Raw genomic sequence first — 16,471 nt, forward strand, 5'->3', positions numbered from 1 at the left:
TGTTCTTGCTAGTATCACCATATATAAATCTACCATAATCAAACTTAGTAATAATAACAGCCTTTATAATTTTACTAAGGCACTTATAAGAAGCACCTCTTTTTCTTAGGAACATTATATTTTAAAAGGTTTAGCCTACTGCTTATATTGCCTAGTAAATACTCTATATGTCTCAACCAAGCCATTTACTATCTAAAATTAGGCCTACGTAACAAAAAGAATCATCCATCCTATTAACCTGATTTTGAAGATTCACCTGTGGTATTAGAGTATTATTACTTTTTGAGAACAGCATACCAACTGTTTTCTCAGGTGATAATATCATATTATTCTCTCTACACCGCTGTTGTACATTATTCAATGCTTTTTGCATCACTGACTGTAGATGATGGGGTATTTTTCCAGTTGTTACTAGTGCAATATCATCTGCATATATATATGTTTTGCAGCCAAGGACAGTTGAGAGGTCCAAGTCACAGCAATAAATAATGAACAATATGGGGCTTAACACACCTCCCTGAGGTAGTCCCATGTCAGTTTTAATCTGAAAATCTGTACTATATCCTCCAGCAGATACTCTAAACTCACAATTCCTCAAAAAGCTAGAGATCCAATTGACATACTCTATAGGAACACCAATCTCCTCTACTTTTTTCAACAGCTTTGCCACATCAACTCGGTTAATTGCAGACTTCATGTCTAAAAAGACAGCCAATGTATTCTTCTTGCATCTAGAGCCCTGTATTATTTGGTTCTCAAGTCTAACTAGGCAGTCAGTTGTGCTCCGGTTTGGAAGAAAACCAAACTGCTCTTTCTGAGCAGATTTTATTACAAGCTCAAGAATTCTATTTTTTATCAAGTGTTCTAGTAATTTACAGAGGCAGGATGTTAGAGAAATGGGTCTATATGAATCTGGGCTAGAAGATTCCTTTCCTGTTTTAGGTATTGGGATAATGGATGTCTTTCTCCACTCTTTGGGAGTATACCCCTCTTTAACAGACTTGTTAAAAAGTATCAGAAGTGTTTTTGGCTTCCTCTAGTAAATTTTTTCGCATTTGGTTGTGTATTTGATCAGGACCAGTTGCTCCTGGTTTGATTTTCTTTAAAGCATTTTCAAGTTCTTCCAGAGTGAAGTCTTCCATTGGAGGTTGGTTTATCTTTTCAATAATTGTATTGCTTGGTGTTTAATGAGGGTATATGTGATCACTTTTCAAAAAATTTTCTAGGAGGATCTTCATTTTATCCTCTGGAGCTGTGAACTCCCTGCCATTCTTTTTGAGTAGGGCAGGAATTTTTGGGGGATTTTTTTGGCCAGTATAGATTTTAAAATTTCGCCACATACCTTTTATAGTTGTATTATTTGAAAATTTTTCCTCAATTAGTTTCTTCCAGCCTTCTCTTGTTTCTTGGAGGATAGTTTTTTTTAGGACTGCAGTGGCCCTATTCATCTCTATTTTATTACTTATTGTTGGATTTCTTGCATATCAGTTTCTAGCTTTTTTTTCCAGCCAAGCTTTTTCACAGTTAGCATTCCAGCCTGGAATGGAGTTTCTTTTTGTTTTTTTAGGCTTACAAAAACCAAAAATATCTTCACTAGTTTTCACTAGTAAATTTGTAATTTGTTCATTCATTAAATCAACTGGATAATCAGGTGAAATTTTTTGGATTTTAGAGGCAATGGTACTTTGCCAGCTTGGCCATTTGCTATTACAGAATTTCCACATTTTTGTTCTCTGGAATTCTGGGAAATCAATGCATTCCTCTAGTTCCACTATTACTGGAAGATGATCAGAATCTACTGCGCCAGCTAGTTGGACATGATGATTTACAGCTAATGAAAAAGAAACAAGTGTTAAATCTAGAGTAGAGTACTTACCATTAGTTACGTTTAGCCTAGTGCCCAGATCACATGGTGTAATAAGGCAGATGTTACTTTCAGGCTCCAAGATATAGTCAGCAAAGGCAAGAGATTGTTGGTCCTGTTGTGATGTTGTGATATCCCACATTTGATTATGAAGGTTTAAATCACCTCCTGTAATTTTGTCATTTTCACAAAGATCATTGACCTTTTTAAATTGACTCACATCAAAATCCACTGTTGCTCTATTATAATAATTAACAACAGATAACCATCTATTGTCATCCAGTTTGACATTCAAAATCCAACTTCATTTTTACCTGTAAAGGGCACTTGTATTTTCCTGAAGGGTATATTTTCTCTTACCAGTGTCAGCAGACCTCCTCCTTTTTTTCCCTTCTCTATCCCACCCTACAGGATGAAAGCCAGGAAATTTTGGTGTTTTCTTTTCATTAGTTAGTAGAGTCTCTTGGAGGAGCACCAGATCAGGTTTACCTCTTATTATTAAAGTATTTATAAGAGCAGTTTTAGTTTTCCCCATTCCTTGTGTGTTTAGTTGCAGGACCTTCATGTTTTATTGATGTGCTTCCCCTTCTTTAGATTTTTTCCTTTGCCTGGTGAGTTCTCTTTGTCAGGTGACGTGCAGGCTCTTTTTACCATTTTAGTCTCACTCTGTTCTATATCTGTATGGTCATTGCTTGCAGAATTTTTAGTTGCCCCAGGGACAAGGTCAAGAACTTCATCTAGGACCCTAGTAAAATTTCTTACTATTCCTGTTTTTTCTGAAGTTTTGGGTAGCATATCGATCAATGACTCACATATAGTAGTAGAAGAGAGGCAACTGAGGTGAGGCATTTTTCTAATTTATCCACTCTAGTGCTTTGTTCCATCAAGCTAGTGTTCTGTTTTAGTTCATTAGTTTTTTCTTTAGGGACATCAAAATGGCTTGTTGAGGGAACTGTTATCTTATTAACTTGACACAGTGCTTCCTTATAAGTCATATTTTTTGTGTAAGCTATTTTAAGAGCTTCTGTTCTCTCATGATAAGGGAGACATTGTTTGCTGTTTGCAGAGTGTGGGCCCTTGCAGTTTGCACACACTAGTGTTTGCTCTTCAGGTTTCTTATTTTTCTCAGGGTATTCATTTAGATTATGCTTTCCAGAGCAAAGAAGGCATCTTTCACAAGCCCAACAGTTTAAAGCAGTATGTCCAAAGTTTTGGCACTTATAGCATCTCAGAGCAGGGGGTATATATTGTTTTACACTAAAAAGTGCTCCCCATATTGATATTCTTTTTGGGAATTTTACTTCTTGGTATTCTACTATAAGTCTGTAAACACGTTCTTTATTTTCTTGCAAAGTATCTCTCTTTTCCATGAAACTGATTTCACTTACCTCTGGGTTGTTTTCTATTTCACTCTTTATTTCCTCTTTGTCAGCAAAACCCTTTGGGATAAATACTATACCTCTTTTATTTTTCACTTGTTTTGCATTTCTGATGTCTTTTATTTCAAACTGAAGAACTACATTTTTCTACTTTCAGGTCATTTAGGGCTAGTAAATTTACTGGCATTTCTTCACTATTGGCTAATATTTCAATACTACCACCAGGACCTGGGCGCTGACTAATCACTCCATAATGACCCTTAGACTCATGGTTTCTAAATTTCTTTGTCAAGTATCTACCTAAAAATATTCTAGCTGTCCTAGAGATGGTTGCCTCTCTATTATCAATAAAACCCTTAGCTAGTATATGCAAGTCAATGTCATTTTAGTCTGAGTGCCTGAGCACAAGTCATGAGTCTGATTATCATAGCAGACTCATCAAAACCCCTTCCTGAACAGTTGTTCAGAGTCATGTGTGGCACAGGAGGCTCCTCCTCCATCCCCACCTATCAAAATTACCAGGTAGCCTAGTCTATATATCCTAGAAAAATCCAAAACAACTACACTTACTAGGCCTACCTCCTTAATATACAATAAACTTAAAAGACACTTTTTTCAACTTGACAGCAGATGAATAAAATCAAAAAATTGGTCTAAGCAGTAAAAACATTCAAAAATATAAAATGCCTCTTCACTCTGACCAATCGTCTTTTCTTCCCCCTGATTAAAAAAAAAAAAAAAAAAAAAAAAAAAAAAAAAAAAAAAAAAATTAGGAGTATATTCACTTTATTCCTAACTCAATAGTATGATTTGGTAAATATTTACCATATAATTTAACTAGGATGAAAGTAGAAAAATCATTTGATGCTTTTTTATGCTCTTTCATAATTCATATAGCCTAAGCCTAAAATACATTTGGGGTCCCTTTAAGGGCTCAAGATGCAATTAGCCCTAAAAGCCTAGAGCATAAAAATAGCATAGAGCATAAAAAAGGCATCAAAAACCATTTTCACTTTCATCTTAGCTAAATTATAGTGCCACCTAAAAAATTGCCCAATTCTGAAACAACTTTATAAGTCCTTGAATAGGTTTTTTTCTTAGGCTAGGCCTATATATAGGCCTATTCTTAAAAGCACTTCACTTACAAATAAAGTAAACATACCACTTGATGCCTTTTTTTATGCTCTTTCCAAATATAATGGGTAGGCTAAGTTTTATTTCTGATGTAAATGAGAGGTAGGTTTAAAACTTCCCCCAACCCCCCTAATGTGCAAATATATACCCTGAATTGGTATATATAGGGGGGGGGGGTAAAATTCATTTCTGAGAAAACTGATTGTTAATTTGGAAAGAGCATAAAAAAGGCATCAAGTGGTATGTTTACTTTATTCATAAGTCAATAATATGAACAACGAAAAATCTACCCAAAACTGATCTTGAAATTAAATTAAGAAGCTGAAATTCAACCCATTAAAATTATTTTGAATGCTTGACAGAATTAACATAATATTTTACTTACTTTTTTCTGAGTTTTGATGCCTCCTGGATAAAGTTTGAATGTTAGATTGAAAATTGCCATCTTGTTTTTTTCGCATTAAATATAACAGATGCCACTGTAAAAGCTAAAGAGGGATATGAAGCGAAATCTATAGGACTTTACCATCGTAATGCACAGCCAACATTATAGTCACACTTGTCAATAAGCTTAACAGCAATCTTTCTATCCATAAATCTGACATATCCATAGCTGATCCATATCCATAGCAATCTATCCAGATATCTGACAAAATAATTTGCAATTATTTTGTATTGCAAATATTTTGAAATTTTAATTTTCCGCTTCTGTAATAAAAGTCTGGCGTTAAAATCAGGTAAACCCCAGTGTCATTCATAAAACTTTGCTTTTTTATCAACAGATGCGACTATGATATGGCTTGAACATAATGCACAATAGAGGGCGAAAGTTCAGGTTTTAGATTTTTTTTTCTAGGCCTGTCTTTAAGTTCGTAGTGTTGTTTACTAAAATCGTATTTATCTTATGTCGCATCGTTTTGCTTTGATCTTCGTTTCTTGTTTAGAACTTGCGGCTTACTACTCTTAGCGAGAAACACTCAAAATTACCTTCTTCAAACTTGTTGATCTTAGCATTTCCGACTCATAAAACTAAAATCAAAACTGAAAACAAAATGAACACTGTGGTTATTTTTGGTTTTCTTTGCGGCAACATCAAAAACGAAGTTAACCGGTTTGAAAACATTTACTTATATCACTCCTTAAAGTGCTTGAAATTACTCGCCTCCCCCCAAGCACGGATCCAGAGCCTTAATTTTGAGGGGCGACAGTACCAAAAGGAGAAAGTGGAATATCACCCCCCCCCTCCCGTCCTCTAAAGTTTTGTTTAAAATAAATGAATTAAGGCCGAGTTTACTATCAACGTAACTTAACGCAACGGAAGATCAACTGGATCACTTTGCCGCTTGTGCAAGGCATTGGGAAACTTTGTCGAGGTCGAGATTGCCACTAAATGTCAATATCCGTTGACCAATTACAGGCGACTCCAGTCAAAGGGAAAGTAACGCATTCGTTGCCTGTCGGGTTTGGTGTCTTGTAATATTTTCGATCGCTCTTTGATATCATCACGGTGAGATGAGTTTGCAATTTAAAATGAATGGATAATCTAAGAAGCCGTACACCAACATGAAAGGCTCATATAGAAATGGGACAGGAAAGTATAGAAAAATACTCTTTCAAAATACAATGTTTTTAAATGACAATGTTTGAGTATGAGGGGATTATTTTTAATGTTTTTACCGGTACTGTTGGCAAAAGTACTCAAAAGTAAAGAAAAAGAGCAAGCAATAAGAAAAGGCCTAGTCAGTTGGCTGGGAAAAAAGACAAGTTTTGCTGAGGCTACAAAAATTATCCCAATCAAGGGGAAAAGCAGACGCGGCAAAAGATTGGAAAAATATAAACAGTGCTTTTTAATGCAGTGGACAACAAACTCTTGAGCCAGTTTGATCTATTGTCCAAAATCTGTCTCTGTGAGACTAGAAGAGAACTGAATCAGGGTCAGAATATGATGTCAAGAAAAAGGACGAATGGGGAAAGGGGTGATAAATGGTGTTAATATATCTGGCCCTAGCAGCAGGAAATCCATCCTCCAAAGAATATAACCGCGCAAAGGACCTCGTTGAGGTACGCCAGAAAGGATAGTTGACCTTATGGTGCCCTGTAACGGGTTCCACATGTGAGAAAAAATAAATGTAACCAGGCTTCATGTCAAGGGAGATGTGAAATATACTCACTTAACTATTGACATACACTTGGCTGAAGAAATTGAGAAGGAAAATTTCTGACTCCCAATTGGTATGAGGCTACAAATGATTCTTAAATATCTTTGCAGTAGGATACAAAACCATTCGGCATAAGGAAAGATACAATCTTGACCCTTATAATAGATGACAAGCCGGTATCTTCATCACAATTGTAAGCTTTTTCGGTGCCATCAAATGAGGCTAACAGTAGAATGTTGGCAGATGAATTGGCATCATTGTCAGGGTACTTCATATAATGTTGTGTATCTACTAGCAAGGAGGCAAATATTTACAATATTAGTGAAAGAGTCTTGCATTTTTTCAAGTTCGCTGATGGAAAAAAACTATGTCATTTAGAGGTATGTATTACGTACACGTTATCTATGTCTCTGTCTGTGGGTAGCTGTGACAAGTGATACCTACCTTTGCATACTTATACAGGCCACAGCACTGTCACCGTCCATTCTTCTTGTCTTGGGTCTGCACTCCCTTAGGCTTTCCTTAACAACACAGAAACATTTCAGTCTTGCGGTTAAAACACATACGGTATTTTAACAATTTCATTATTTTTGTTTTTAGCTTTTCTCCACGAGAGAGAGAGAGAGATTTATATATTTATTATAAAAAAAGAAAAAAAAGTAATAACAGCCACCCCGAATAGTGAAAAACTTGTCCGAGAGGGTTGGCAAAAATACATTAGAAAATAATACAGGACAAAGAAAAAATAAAGAATAAAACCAATAGTGCGACCTAATCGGCACCACACACCTTACAACAAACAAATTCAACACTACTATTAAAATCATAACCCAAGAGGCCACAATAAGGTACTAAATTATTTATTCACCCCCCCCCGCCCCTAAAAAAAAATTAAAAATAACAAAAGAACTAAAATTCATACTTAGTAAGAAGGTTTTCTTTTATTTCTCTCTTGAAAAAAGAAATATCATTATCTTTTTTAAAACCCTGATCTAGATGATTCTAACTTCTAATTCCCCTATGAAGCACAGAAATCCTCACCTTGTCGAAACAATCAATAGAATATTAAGCTCTCCAGAAGATTGAGTGTCATAATTGGGGATCATGGATCTCAATTTAACTAAACTGTCAAAACAAGAAAGATCTTTACCGTGATGTAGCCTTAAAATAAACCGAAGTGCATATGATTCTCGTAGTCCAGAAGCTGGCAGTATCCTTATTTCGCTCGTAAACGTTCCGCACCGAATCCCGAGTTTGTAGGCCAATCAACTAACGAACAGAATTACTTTAAAGAACACGTACGGGCCGGACAACGGAAGAAAATGTACCAAGCCAAACGCTCCTACAATACAGAATATATGGATGGACAAGGGCAAAATAAAGGAGGCGTAGGAAATGTATAGGGAAAAAATGCCAAAGTCCTCTCATTATAGCTAGATTATGAGACAAAGGCTGACTTACAGACTGTGCGTGAAACTTAATGATAAAATTTCATCAATAGAAATCTTCAGGTACTTAATTAACACAGCACGGGTTGGAATTCCACAATGTGTTTCAATTTCATTAATCCAAGGATGAAAAACAGAAGATCAGGAAAAAATGACGAATTGTGACTTTCCAAGATTAATCTTAAGCCTATTTACCCTCAACCAAGAATGTAACTTATCCACATTATCTTTCGTCAATGTCAGGAGTAATTCTTCTGTCTTTGCAGCGCTGATAGCCACTGTGTCATCCGCAAATAATGACACAGTTTCATTCTAGAGACATTTAGTCATATCACTAACGCCAGAACAACAATTATGGATACAATTAGGCATATCATTAATGAACAAAAGGAAAAGAACCGGGCCAATAACAGATCCCTGTGGGACATCAAAGCTGACTGGTGGCGATTCAGATTTTAAAAAATTCATCTCTACAAACTGGTTACTGAGGAAATTCCGTATAAGATCGAGAGCTTTACATCGGATCCCATAAACTTCACACTTTCAAGAGTAGACCATGGTCAACTGTATCAAAAGCCTTCATTAGGTCTAGAAATACTGCACCAACCTTAAATCCTTTGTCTAAAGCCACATTAATGATACTTGTCAAAAATATCAATGCCTCCTCAGTCTTCCTATTCTTCCAGAATCCAAAAGATTCCCGACCGATTCCAGAAGATTCCAAAAGACTGATGAATATTCAAAAGATTAAACTTCTCAAGAAATGTGGTTAACCAAGAACTAAAACATTTTTCAATAAGACGAGAAATAACTGGCAAAACTGAAATTGGGCGGTAATTTCCAGGTGTCACTCTTGCATGCTTTAAACAATCTAGAAATTTACTTTGTCTGAAACAATCATTAATTAATGATGTTAGAATGCTAGATATAGATGGAAAAATACATTTCAGAATTTTTAAATTCATCAAGACACTACCACACGAACTATTTTTCATGGTACATATGGTGTCCCTTAGCTCGTCCATGGTAATCCTCTTTAGATGTAACGATACATCTATAGGGGGGGGGAAGGTAAATTGGAACAAAAAGGTGGATCTTCTAGAAATGGGGAAATCATATTGGCTATTTTTGAACCTATTGAAATAAAATGATTCTGAAACTCATTACAAATCGCAAAACCGTCTGTAGCTATGGCCTCATTTACTATCAATTCAGATGGTAGTATATTAAGACTCTGACCTATAACACTAAGGATGATTTGCCACGTCTTCAATGGGTTTTCTTTAAATTTCTTTAAATTTCATGCTAATATGCCCATTTTTTAGCCTCACGGAGAGAATTATTAAAATCATTACAAAAAACACGGCATTGTTCTCTATTCTCATCCGTAGGTTCTAAAGCTGGTAACTTAAACAATCAATCTCTTAAATTCATTTTACGAAGAAGATCTAGTGTTATCCAGGGCTTCTTCCCATTATGTTTTCGCCCCTTCATATTCTTAACAACTCCCACTTCCTTACCATTTTCCAATAACCTGCCATAAAAAAAGCGCAAATTTACTGTTTGCATCATCTTACTCTCCAAGCAGTGACATCCAATCAACTTGAACAAAATTATTATTTAGTTTTGCGAGGGTATTTTTATCAAAATTTAGAGACGTTTTACTCGAGTCAGAAATTACTCGCTTATGAGTAGATTATGAGTAGATCAAATTCAGAATAAACACCAAAGTGGTCAGATGCAACATTTACAACAACTCCTGGAGATCTAAAAGGTACATTTGAAAGTATATTGTCCAAAAGCTTTGTGGACGTCCTAGAAACTCTAGTCGGAATGTTAATCTTAGGGATTAAATTATAAGACAGACATAGATTTAAAAGTTGAGAAGTCACCGAAAACTCGATATCTAGCATGTTGATGTTGAAATCACCAAGAATGAAACAAGGTTTATTACTAAATTGCACTTTCGCCAGCTGTTCATGTAAATTCTCAAAGAATTCTTTCTTTGAGAGGGAGGGAGGAAGGGAGACCTCTACACAACGACTAAATATGCATCAACAATTATTTAATCTAGCTTGTAGAACTAGTGTTTCACACACCATTTCACTATATTTGCTCAGATCATTACGGATTTTCACGTGCAGATCTTCACGTACATCTGTGTCTCTGTCTCCAGGTAGCAGTGATAAGTGATACCTACCTTTGCATGCTATACAGGCCACAGTACTGTCACCGCCCATTCTTCTTGTCTTGGATCTGCACTGCCTTGGTCTCTCCCTAACAGCACAGAAACGTTTTAGTCTTGCGTTTATAACACATACCGTCTTGTAACAATTCATTGTATTGATATGTTTTGCCGTTTTTATTTTAGAAAACGACCGATTTTTCAATCCTAATTTCTTGTATATAGTTATCAATAGTATATTTTATGATTGATTCTTAAAAAATTCATTTGGGAGAGGCGACCCCCCCCCTGTGTCCGTGCTTGACCCCCTTCCCTAATATAAACAAATATAGCCCATATTATATATCATCGGTCCAACTTCCTGTACGTCGCTCTTTTCTTCAAACAGATTTAGTGGCAAAGAAGCAACACCGATCAAATAAAGAATAGGATAAATACATGGAGAATACAGAATTTGGATCATACATGTCTACATTAGTGAAGGTAAGCAAGCATTTAGAATTCTTTAAAGTTGTTTTAAGAATTTTAAAATGATTCCTTCTGAGGAGGATTAACTTTAAACTAGTACCCAAAAATTGACAGCATATTGCTATTTCGACCAAAAATAAAGTGTTATGTGGTTAATTTACCAAAATGACTCGTCCTAAAAAGGTTACCAAAACAAGTGAAAAATCTAATAAAGGAAGCAAACTTTAGGATGCAAAAATGGATGATAAAAGCGAAAACTTTTTAGTCCAACAGCTTGAAAGTAAAATCATCAAACAGTACTGCCAAGCGTGTCACATTTAATAGGGCCGTTCTTTTACTCATCCTTGTGCTAAGATATTACATCTTTTGAAAAAGAACGCTTAAAAGTGAAATCTTAGCACTAAGATCTTACATCTTACAGTGTTCCTTTGCAAACGTCTTTCATCATTCTGCTCTGATCAGCGGTCTAAGAACAATGATGAGTATATCATTAAAGTTCTCTCATAATTGTTCTATGGGCCAGAAAGATGGCGTCTTTCACACTTTTTGCTAATATTAGTGAGCTGCAAGATCTTAGAAAAAAAGAACGGAAATCTGTGCAGAAAGATTTGAGATCTTAGATGTAAGATCTTAGTGCAAAAGAACGGCCCTAATATCAAGAAAAGCAGAAAGCAATGAAATTATACCGTTGATAATCAATCTGAAAGACAGTGAATAAGGTTGTAAGATTAGTAGTTTTAATATGCCTTTAGCTCTTCAGAAAGGGCCAAGTTCAAGTAGAAATGAAGACAATGGTGAGAGGGTGTATTCTAATTAACGTAAAAAAGAGGTCTACGATGATTTGGATATACTTTTAGTGCCAAGGACATAAAACTAAAAACATTTTTGCCCCTGAACCATCTAAGGTCTATTTGCATCCAAAAACTAGGATTTTCCATGACTTTTCTTTTGGTTATATTTTGAAGTTCTTGGGGCAGTACCATATTTTTGTCTGAGTTGTCACGACGCAAAAATAAAATGAAATTTGCCAAAACTATCCATCAACAGAAAATCAAGATTTAACATTTTGTTTATTAAAAAAAAACATCTTCAAAAGAAAACCTTTTTAGACTGTTTAGTCCCATACGTTTTTAGACGTTTGTTGCTGATTTTTTTACCTAAGTATCTTTTTTCTTTAATTTGGTGCCCGCTCCACCTAAAACTGGAGTTTGCATTGGGAGGTCGTTTTTGATCAAAAAATAAATTTACAAGTTTTCTAATTTGTGAAGATGGATTTAGTTTTTCGTGTATATTTCAACTTAGCCAATTTAAACTATCAGATTTAGTTCTGACTATCTCATTATCCACTCTCCCTTCACACATTTTTATTGTAGGCCTACTTTAAAATTGTTAAAGAATGTTCAGTCAAGGTATCAACAGAGAAAATATTAAACCAGTTTAAGGAAGTTGTTATTGTGTGCAATAATATAGCTAAAAAAAGATGATACAAATAAAAATTAAATTGAGAATAAATACATTAAATCAAAAACTAAGAAGCTTTAAAAGAAGATAGGGAAGGATTTGGAGCCAACTCTCCAAAATATTTTAATGTTTAAACTTAACATATTGAGATTTAATGTTTATTTAATATATTCATGTTTCTTTTTTATATGTTTACTTAATATCTAATGTTTCAATGCCAGACGCGGGACTATTTAGCTGCTAAGCTTTCCAGTTAGGTCAAGAAAACAAAAGCCTAGGAGGTATAGTCACTATCAACTTTGGTTACAATTTGTAATGCCATTGAAGAATTTAGCAGTTAACAAAAATATCTTCTAACCAGGGCCGTATCCAGAATTTTTTTTTCGTGGAGTGGAGGACAGAAAACTAAAAAACTTCAAAATGTGTTTTAATACTTTTTATCACGTTTTTACAAGTAAGAAAAACAATTTTTTTTTTTGGGGGGGGGTCAAACCCTAGCTCCTCCCATGAATACGACCTTGGTTCAAACATAACTAAATGGTACTTTTAGGAAAAATAAGGTGCAAATATTGGACAATCTGTAAAAATCTCAAGATTTGCAAAAGGCTTCATGTCAAAGCCCCCTCCTTCTTTGAGATATATTTAAATTTAGATTCTTGCAATATATTTTGTCAGCATACTTGGCCTGTTTTGCGAGTTTTTCTTTTATGGAATCTATTTCTACAGTTTGAATTTCCCTTTTTAATCTGTCATTGAATATTATAATACCCTGAAAGTTATATTGAAGATGTTGTTATTAAAAAAAACTATTTCTGTTCAAATAAAAGGATACGTTTAGGGAATGAGAAAATATTATGGGAATATAGAGAAAATATCTCTTTATTTTGGGCCAAGCTTTGGGTTCTTATCCCTGCCCCCTGAAATCTGAAGATTTTTATGATGCCTATAATTTATTGCATTTTTGACTTGACTGTTCTGTCCTGGCATTTTGTTTAGAATCTGTGTTAGGAAAATCTGAAATTATGTAACATTTATAGAATTACTGGACACTTTTATTGATTGTTTTTGCATCAATTACACCCACATTATTGTTTGCACTGTAGAATTAGCATTTTTCCCATTTTTTTTTGTATATCACTTGCGGTCATAAGGATAAAGTTCACTTTGTCATTCCAACAAAATTTTGGATTTTCGGTCACGTTCTTATAATTCAATCTAAAAACCTTGCTCATCGGTAGAATTATCGCTCCGAAAATTTAAATAATAACCTGAGCGTTAGATTGCTAATGAAGATCTGAATGTCATAGTGATATGATTAATGAAAACGGAAATTCCACAGCGAAAAATCCCTTTTGGCCTTAACTAAATATCTTCGGCAGCGTCCCAGATGCCATATTTTTTTTAATGAGAATGAATTACAAATAACAGTTCAATAGGGACAGATCCTTTTATTTGAAAGCGAAACAACACAAATATCTCTGGATGTTTCGGTCACATATACAGTAGTCGTCTTCAGCAGATAAAGCGTCTTCAGTAGCCGTCTTTGACAGATAAAGCGTCTTCAGTAGCCGTCTTCAGCATATAAAGCGTCTTCAGTAGCCATCTTCAGCAGATAAAACGTCTTCAGTAGCCGTCTTCAGCAGATAAAGCGTCTTCAATAGCCACCTTCAGCAGATAAAGCGTCTTCAGTAGCCGTCATCAGAAGATAAAGCGTCTTCAGTAGCTGTCTTCGGCAGATAAAGCGTCTTCAGTAGCTGTCTTTATCTGCTGAAGATGGCCACTGTATATGTGACCGAAATATCCAGATCTTTTTGTTTGTTTCACTGTCAAATAAAAGGATCTGTCCCTATTGAGCTGCTGTTTGAACGTCATGGAAAGACAATAAGGTCTTCAAAAATACCTATGAGGATGAATTAATTATTATTACCTTCACCCTAAAATGGCTAGACATGACATCCTGACAAAAATGAAGAACAAGTTTATGGAAATTAAGAAAGATTATAAGAACACTGGTAAAAGTCTTAATATTCTAGGGGAAGCTTTGGGGTCTTACCCTTTCCTTTCTCCCTAAAATATATTGAGTATTACAACTCCTGCAATTTGTTGTATTCTGACATCATTGGTCTATTTATGCGACGTTTTATTTCCAACATGTATTCAGTAAATATAAAACATTTTTGTTATGTCACATTTTTGGAAGTAACGGATACTTTTATTGATCGTCTATGCATCAATTACACCCACATTCAGTATATTTATTTTGCAGTCATGTTATTCAAAGTCATTTTGTTATTTTCATCAGAATTTGATTTTTGGTCACAGTTCCAAATAATGATATTGAATTAGTTATTATTACCTTCTTCCCAAAATAGTTAAACATTACATTCTGACAAAACTAAAGGAGGAGCTTGAAAGAGACGGAGGAGAGGGAGATTATGGGAACAATGGTAAAAATAGACTAACTCAGGGGGAGGCTTTGTGGTCTTGCACATCTCCCTCCTCCCTAAAATCTCAAAACTTTTACGATTAATATAATTTGTTGTAGATAATTTTGGTCACCACACACCCTTTCCCTGACGATAAAATAAAAATTCATAATAGGGATAAAATCCTTTTTAATAGACAGTGTATAATAAATTTCACAAAAAATACCGGATATGTTAGTCATATATACAGTGACCGTCATCAGTATCACTACTGATGACTGATGACTACTGATGATCATCAATTTTACTACTGATGAAGGTCACTGTATATGTGACCGAAATATCTGGTAGAGATTACTACTGATGACGGTCACTGTATATGTGACCGAAATATGTGGTATTTTTTGTGAAATTTATTATACACTGTCTATCTAAAAGGATTTTATCCCTATTTTGGACTTTTATATAATTTGTTGCATTCTGACATCATTGGTCTATTTATGCGACGTTTTGCTTCCAACCTGTATTCAGTAATATAAACTACACAACATTTTTAGAGTTACTGGACATTTTATTGATCGTCTTTGCAGCAATTACATCACATTTTTGTTTGTAATGTAAAATGGCATTCTTTTCCGTTTTCATTGTCAATTATTTGCGTTATCATGTTACTAAAGTTTATTCATTTCATTCTACCGATGAACTCAACTTCAGTTCTTTACATTCAGTAAGTTTTTTCAACTTCAAGTTCTTTACCCGAAGAACCCAACTTCATTGAACTTTATACAACAAAATATTTGATCGATTCTCAAAGTTAAATCTAATAACATGGCTCAGTTGCAAGATCCATCCAAAAGTTTAAACAACAATCTGAGCATTAGACCACCAATGAAAATGTAATTATCATATTTGGATTGTCAATGAAAAGAGAAATTCTATAACTTGGTCACCACTGAAGGAGACCTCGTTTGTAATTAATTAACTATCTTCGAGAACGTTCCAGAGAACAAATGTCATTAATGAGTTAATTATACTTTCGTCATAAACTGACTAATAACGATATTCAGGTAAATTTAAATATCAGTTTTATGGAAATTAAGAAAAATTATGGAAACACTGGTAAAAAATACACAGTAACAAGAACACCCAGGGAGGAATTTGAATACAATCTCAGCATTAGATTACCAACCAAAACATGGATATCAGAGTAGGATTGTCAAAAAAGCAAATTCTACAGTCAAATTGCCAGTGAAGAAGGTCTCTTTTGGTATTAATTAATTACCTTCCGGAGGGCTCCAGAAGCCAATTATTGCTAATGATAATTAACTGCACGTCAATACCTTCATCCTAAGATAGCTAATAACTACAAATTCGCCACCTCATATGCCCATAGAAACCAAAAGGGGCCAATATTTTAGTTTTTACATAATGCAAAGAATTGACCAACTTTTTTAATTTGGTGCTTCACAAATAATCATAAAACGTTAATTTTCATTGGTGATAACTGCAGTGGCGGATCCAGGGGGGTGGGTGCTTCCCCCCTAATGTAGTGTAATTTACTTAATTAACGCAGGATTGCGTTAATTAAACTTACTCCTAACGCAAGTTTGTCGTATGAACCTATTTTACCCCCCGCTAAAAAAATCCTGGATCCGCCCCTGGATAACTGTATAATGAAACGGACCCTTCGTCATTAGGACTGACCAATATTTATTATTTCAAAGATAAATAAGATGTTAAAACGTAAAATCATGCTTCGTAGGGAAATTTAAATATTGAAAACAAGGAAGAAACTAAAAACATTTATAATACACAAAAATATTAACGATGTAATAATTTTTTTATATACAGCTCCTCTAAAAAAGTGATTTAAATAGGAAAGAAGGGTAGCTTTAACAAACAGTAGGCTATACCATATAGGAAATAGAATTCGTTTCATTTATTATT

The 16,471-nt window shown here is 34.6% G+C and overlaps 2 protein-coding genes across 2 annotated transcripts in view; both read right to left on the reverse strand.

Annotated features, from left to right (window-relative positions):
* Window positions 1–4,789, reverse strand: part of LOC148947589 (WD repeat-containing protein 89) — a 77,604-nt gene extending 72,815 nt beyond the window's left edge. Inside the window, exon 1 of the mRNA XM_089096159.1 lies at window positions 4,763–4,789. Within this exon, the coding sequence (XP_088952285.1) occupies window position 4,763 (1 nt within the window). The 5' untranslated portion in view covers window positions 4,764–4,789. The remainder of the gene's footprint in view (window positions 1–4,762) is intronic.
* Window positions 4,790–10,088: 5,299 nt separating this feature from the next.
* LOC148947590 (protein VAC14 homolog) overlaps window positions 10,089–16,471 on the reverse strand; it is a 242,508-nt gene continuing 236,125 nt past the window's right edge. Inside the window, exon 13 of the mRNA XM_089095944.1 lies at window positions 10,089–10,261. Within this exon, the coding sequence (XP_088952070.1) occupies window positions 10,194–10,261 (68 nt within the window). The 3' untranslated portion in view covers window positions 10,089–10,193. The remainder of the gene's footprint in view (window positions 10,262–16,471) is intronic.

This window comes from Artemia sp. Qi Xiang Cuo, chromosome 10 (assembly GCF_049724085.1).
Source record: "Artemia sp. Qi Xiang Cuo chromosome 10, ASM4972408v1, whole genome shotgun sequence".
NCBI classification, from domain to species: Eukaryota; Metazoa; Arthropoda; class Branchiopoda; order Anostraca; family Artemiidae; genus Artemia; species Artemia sp. Qi Xiang Cuo.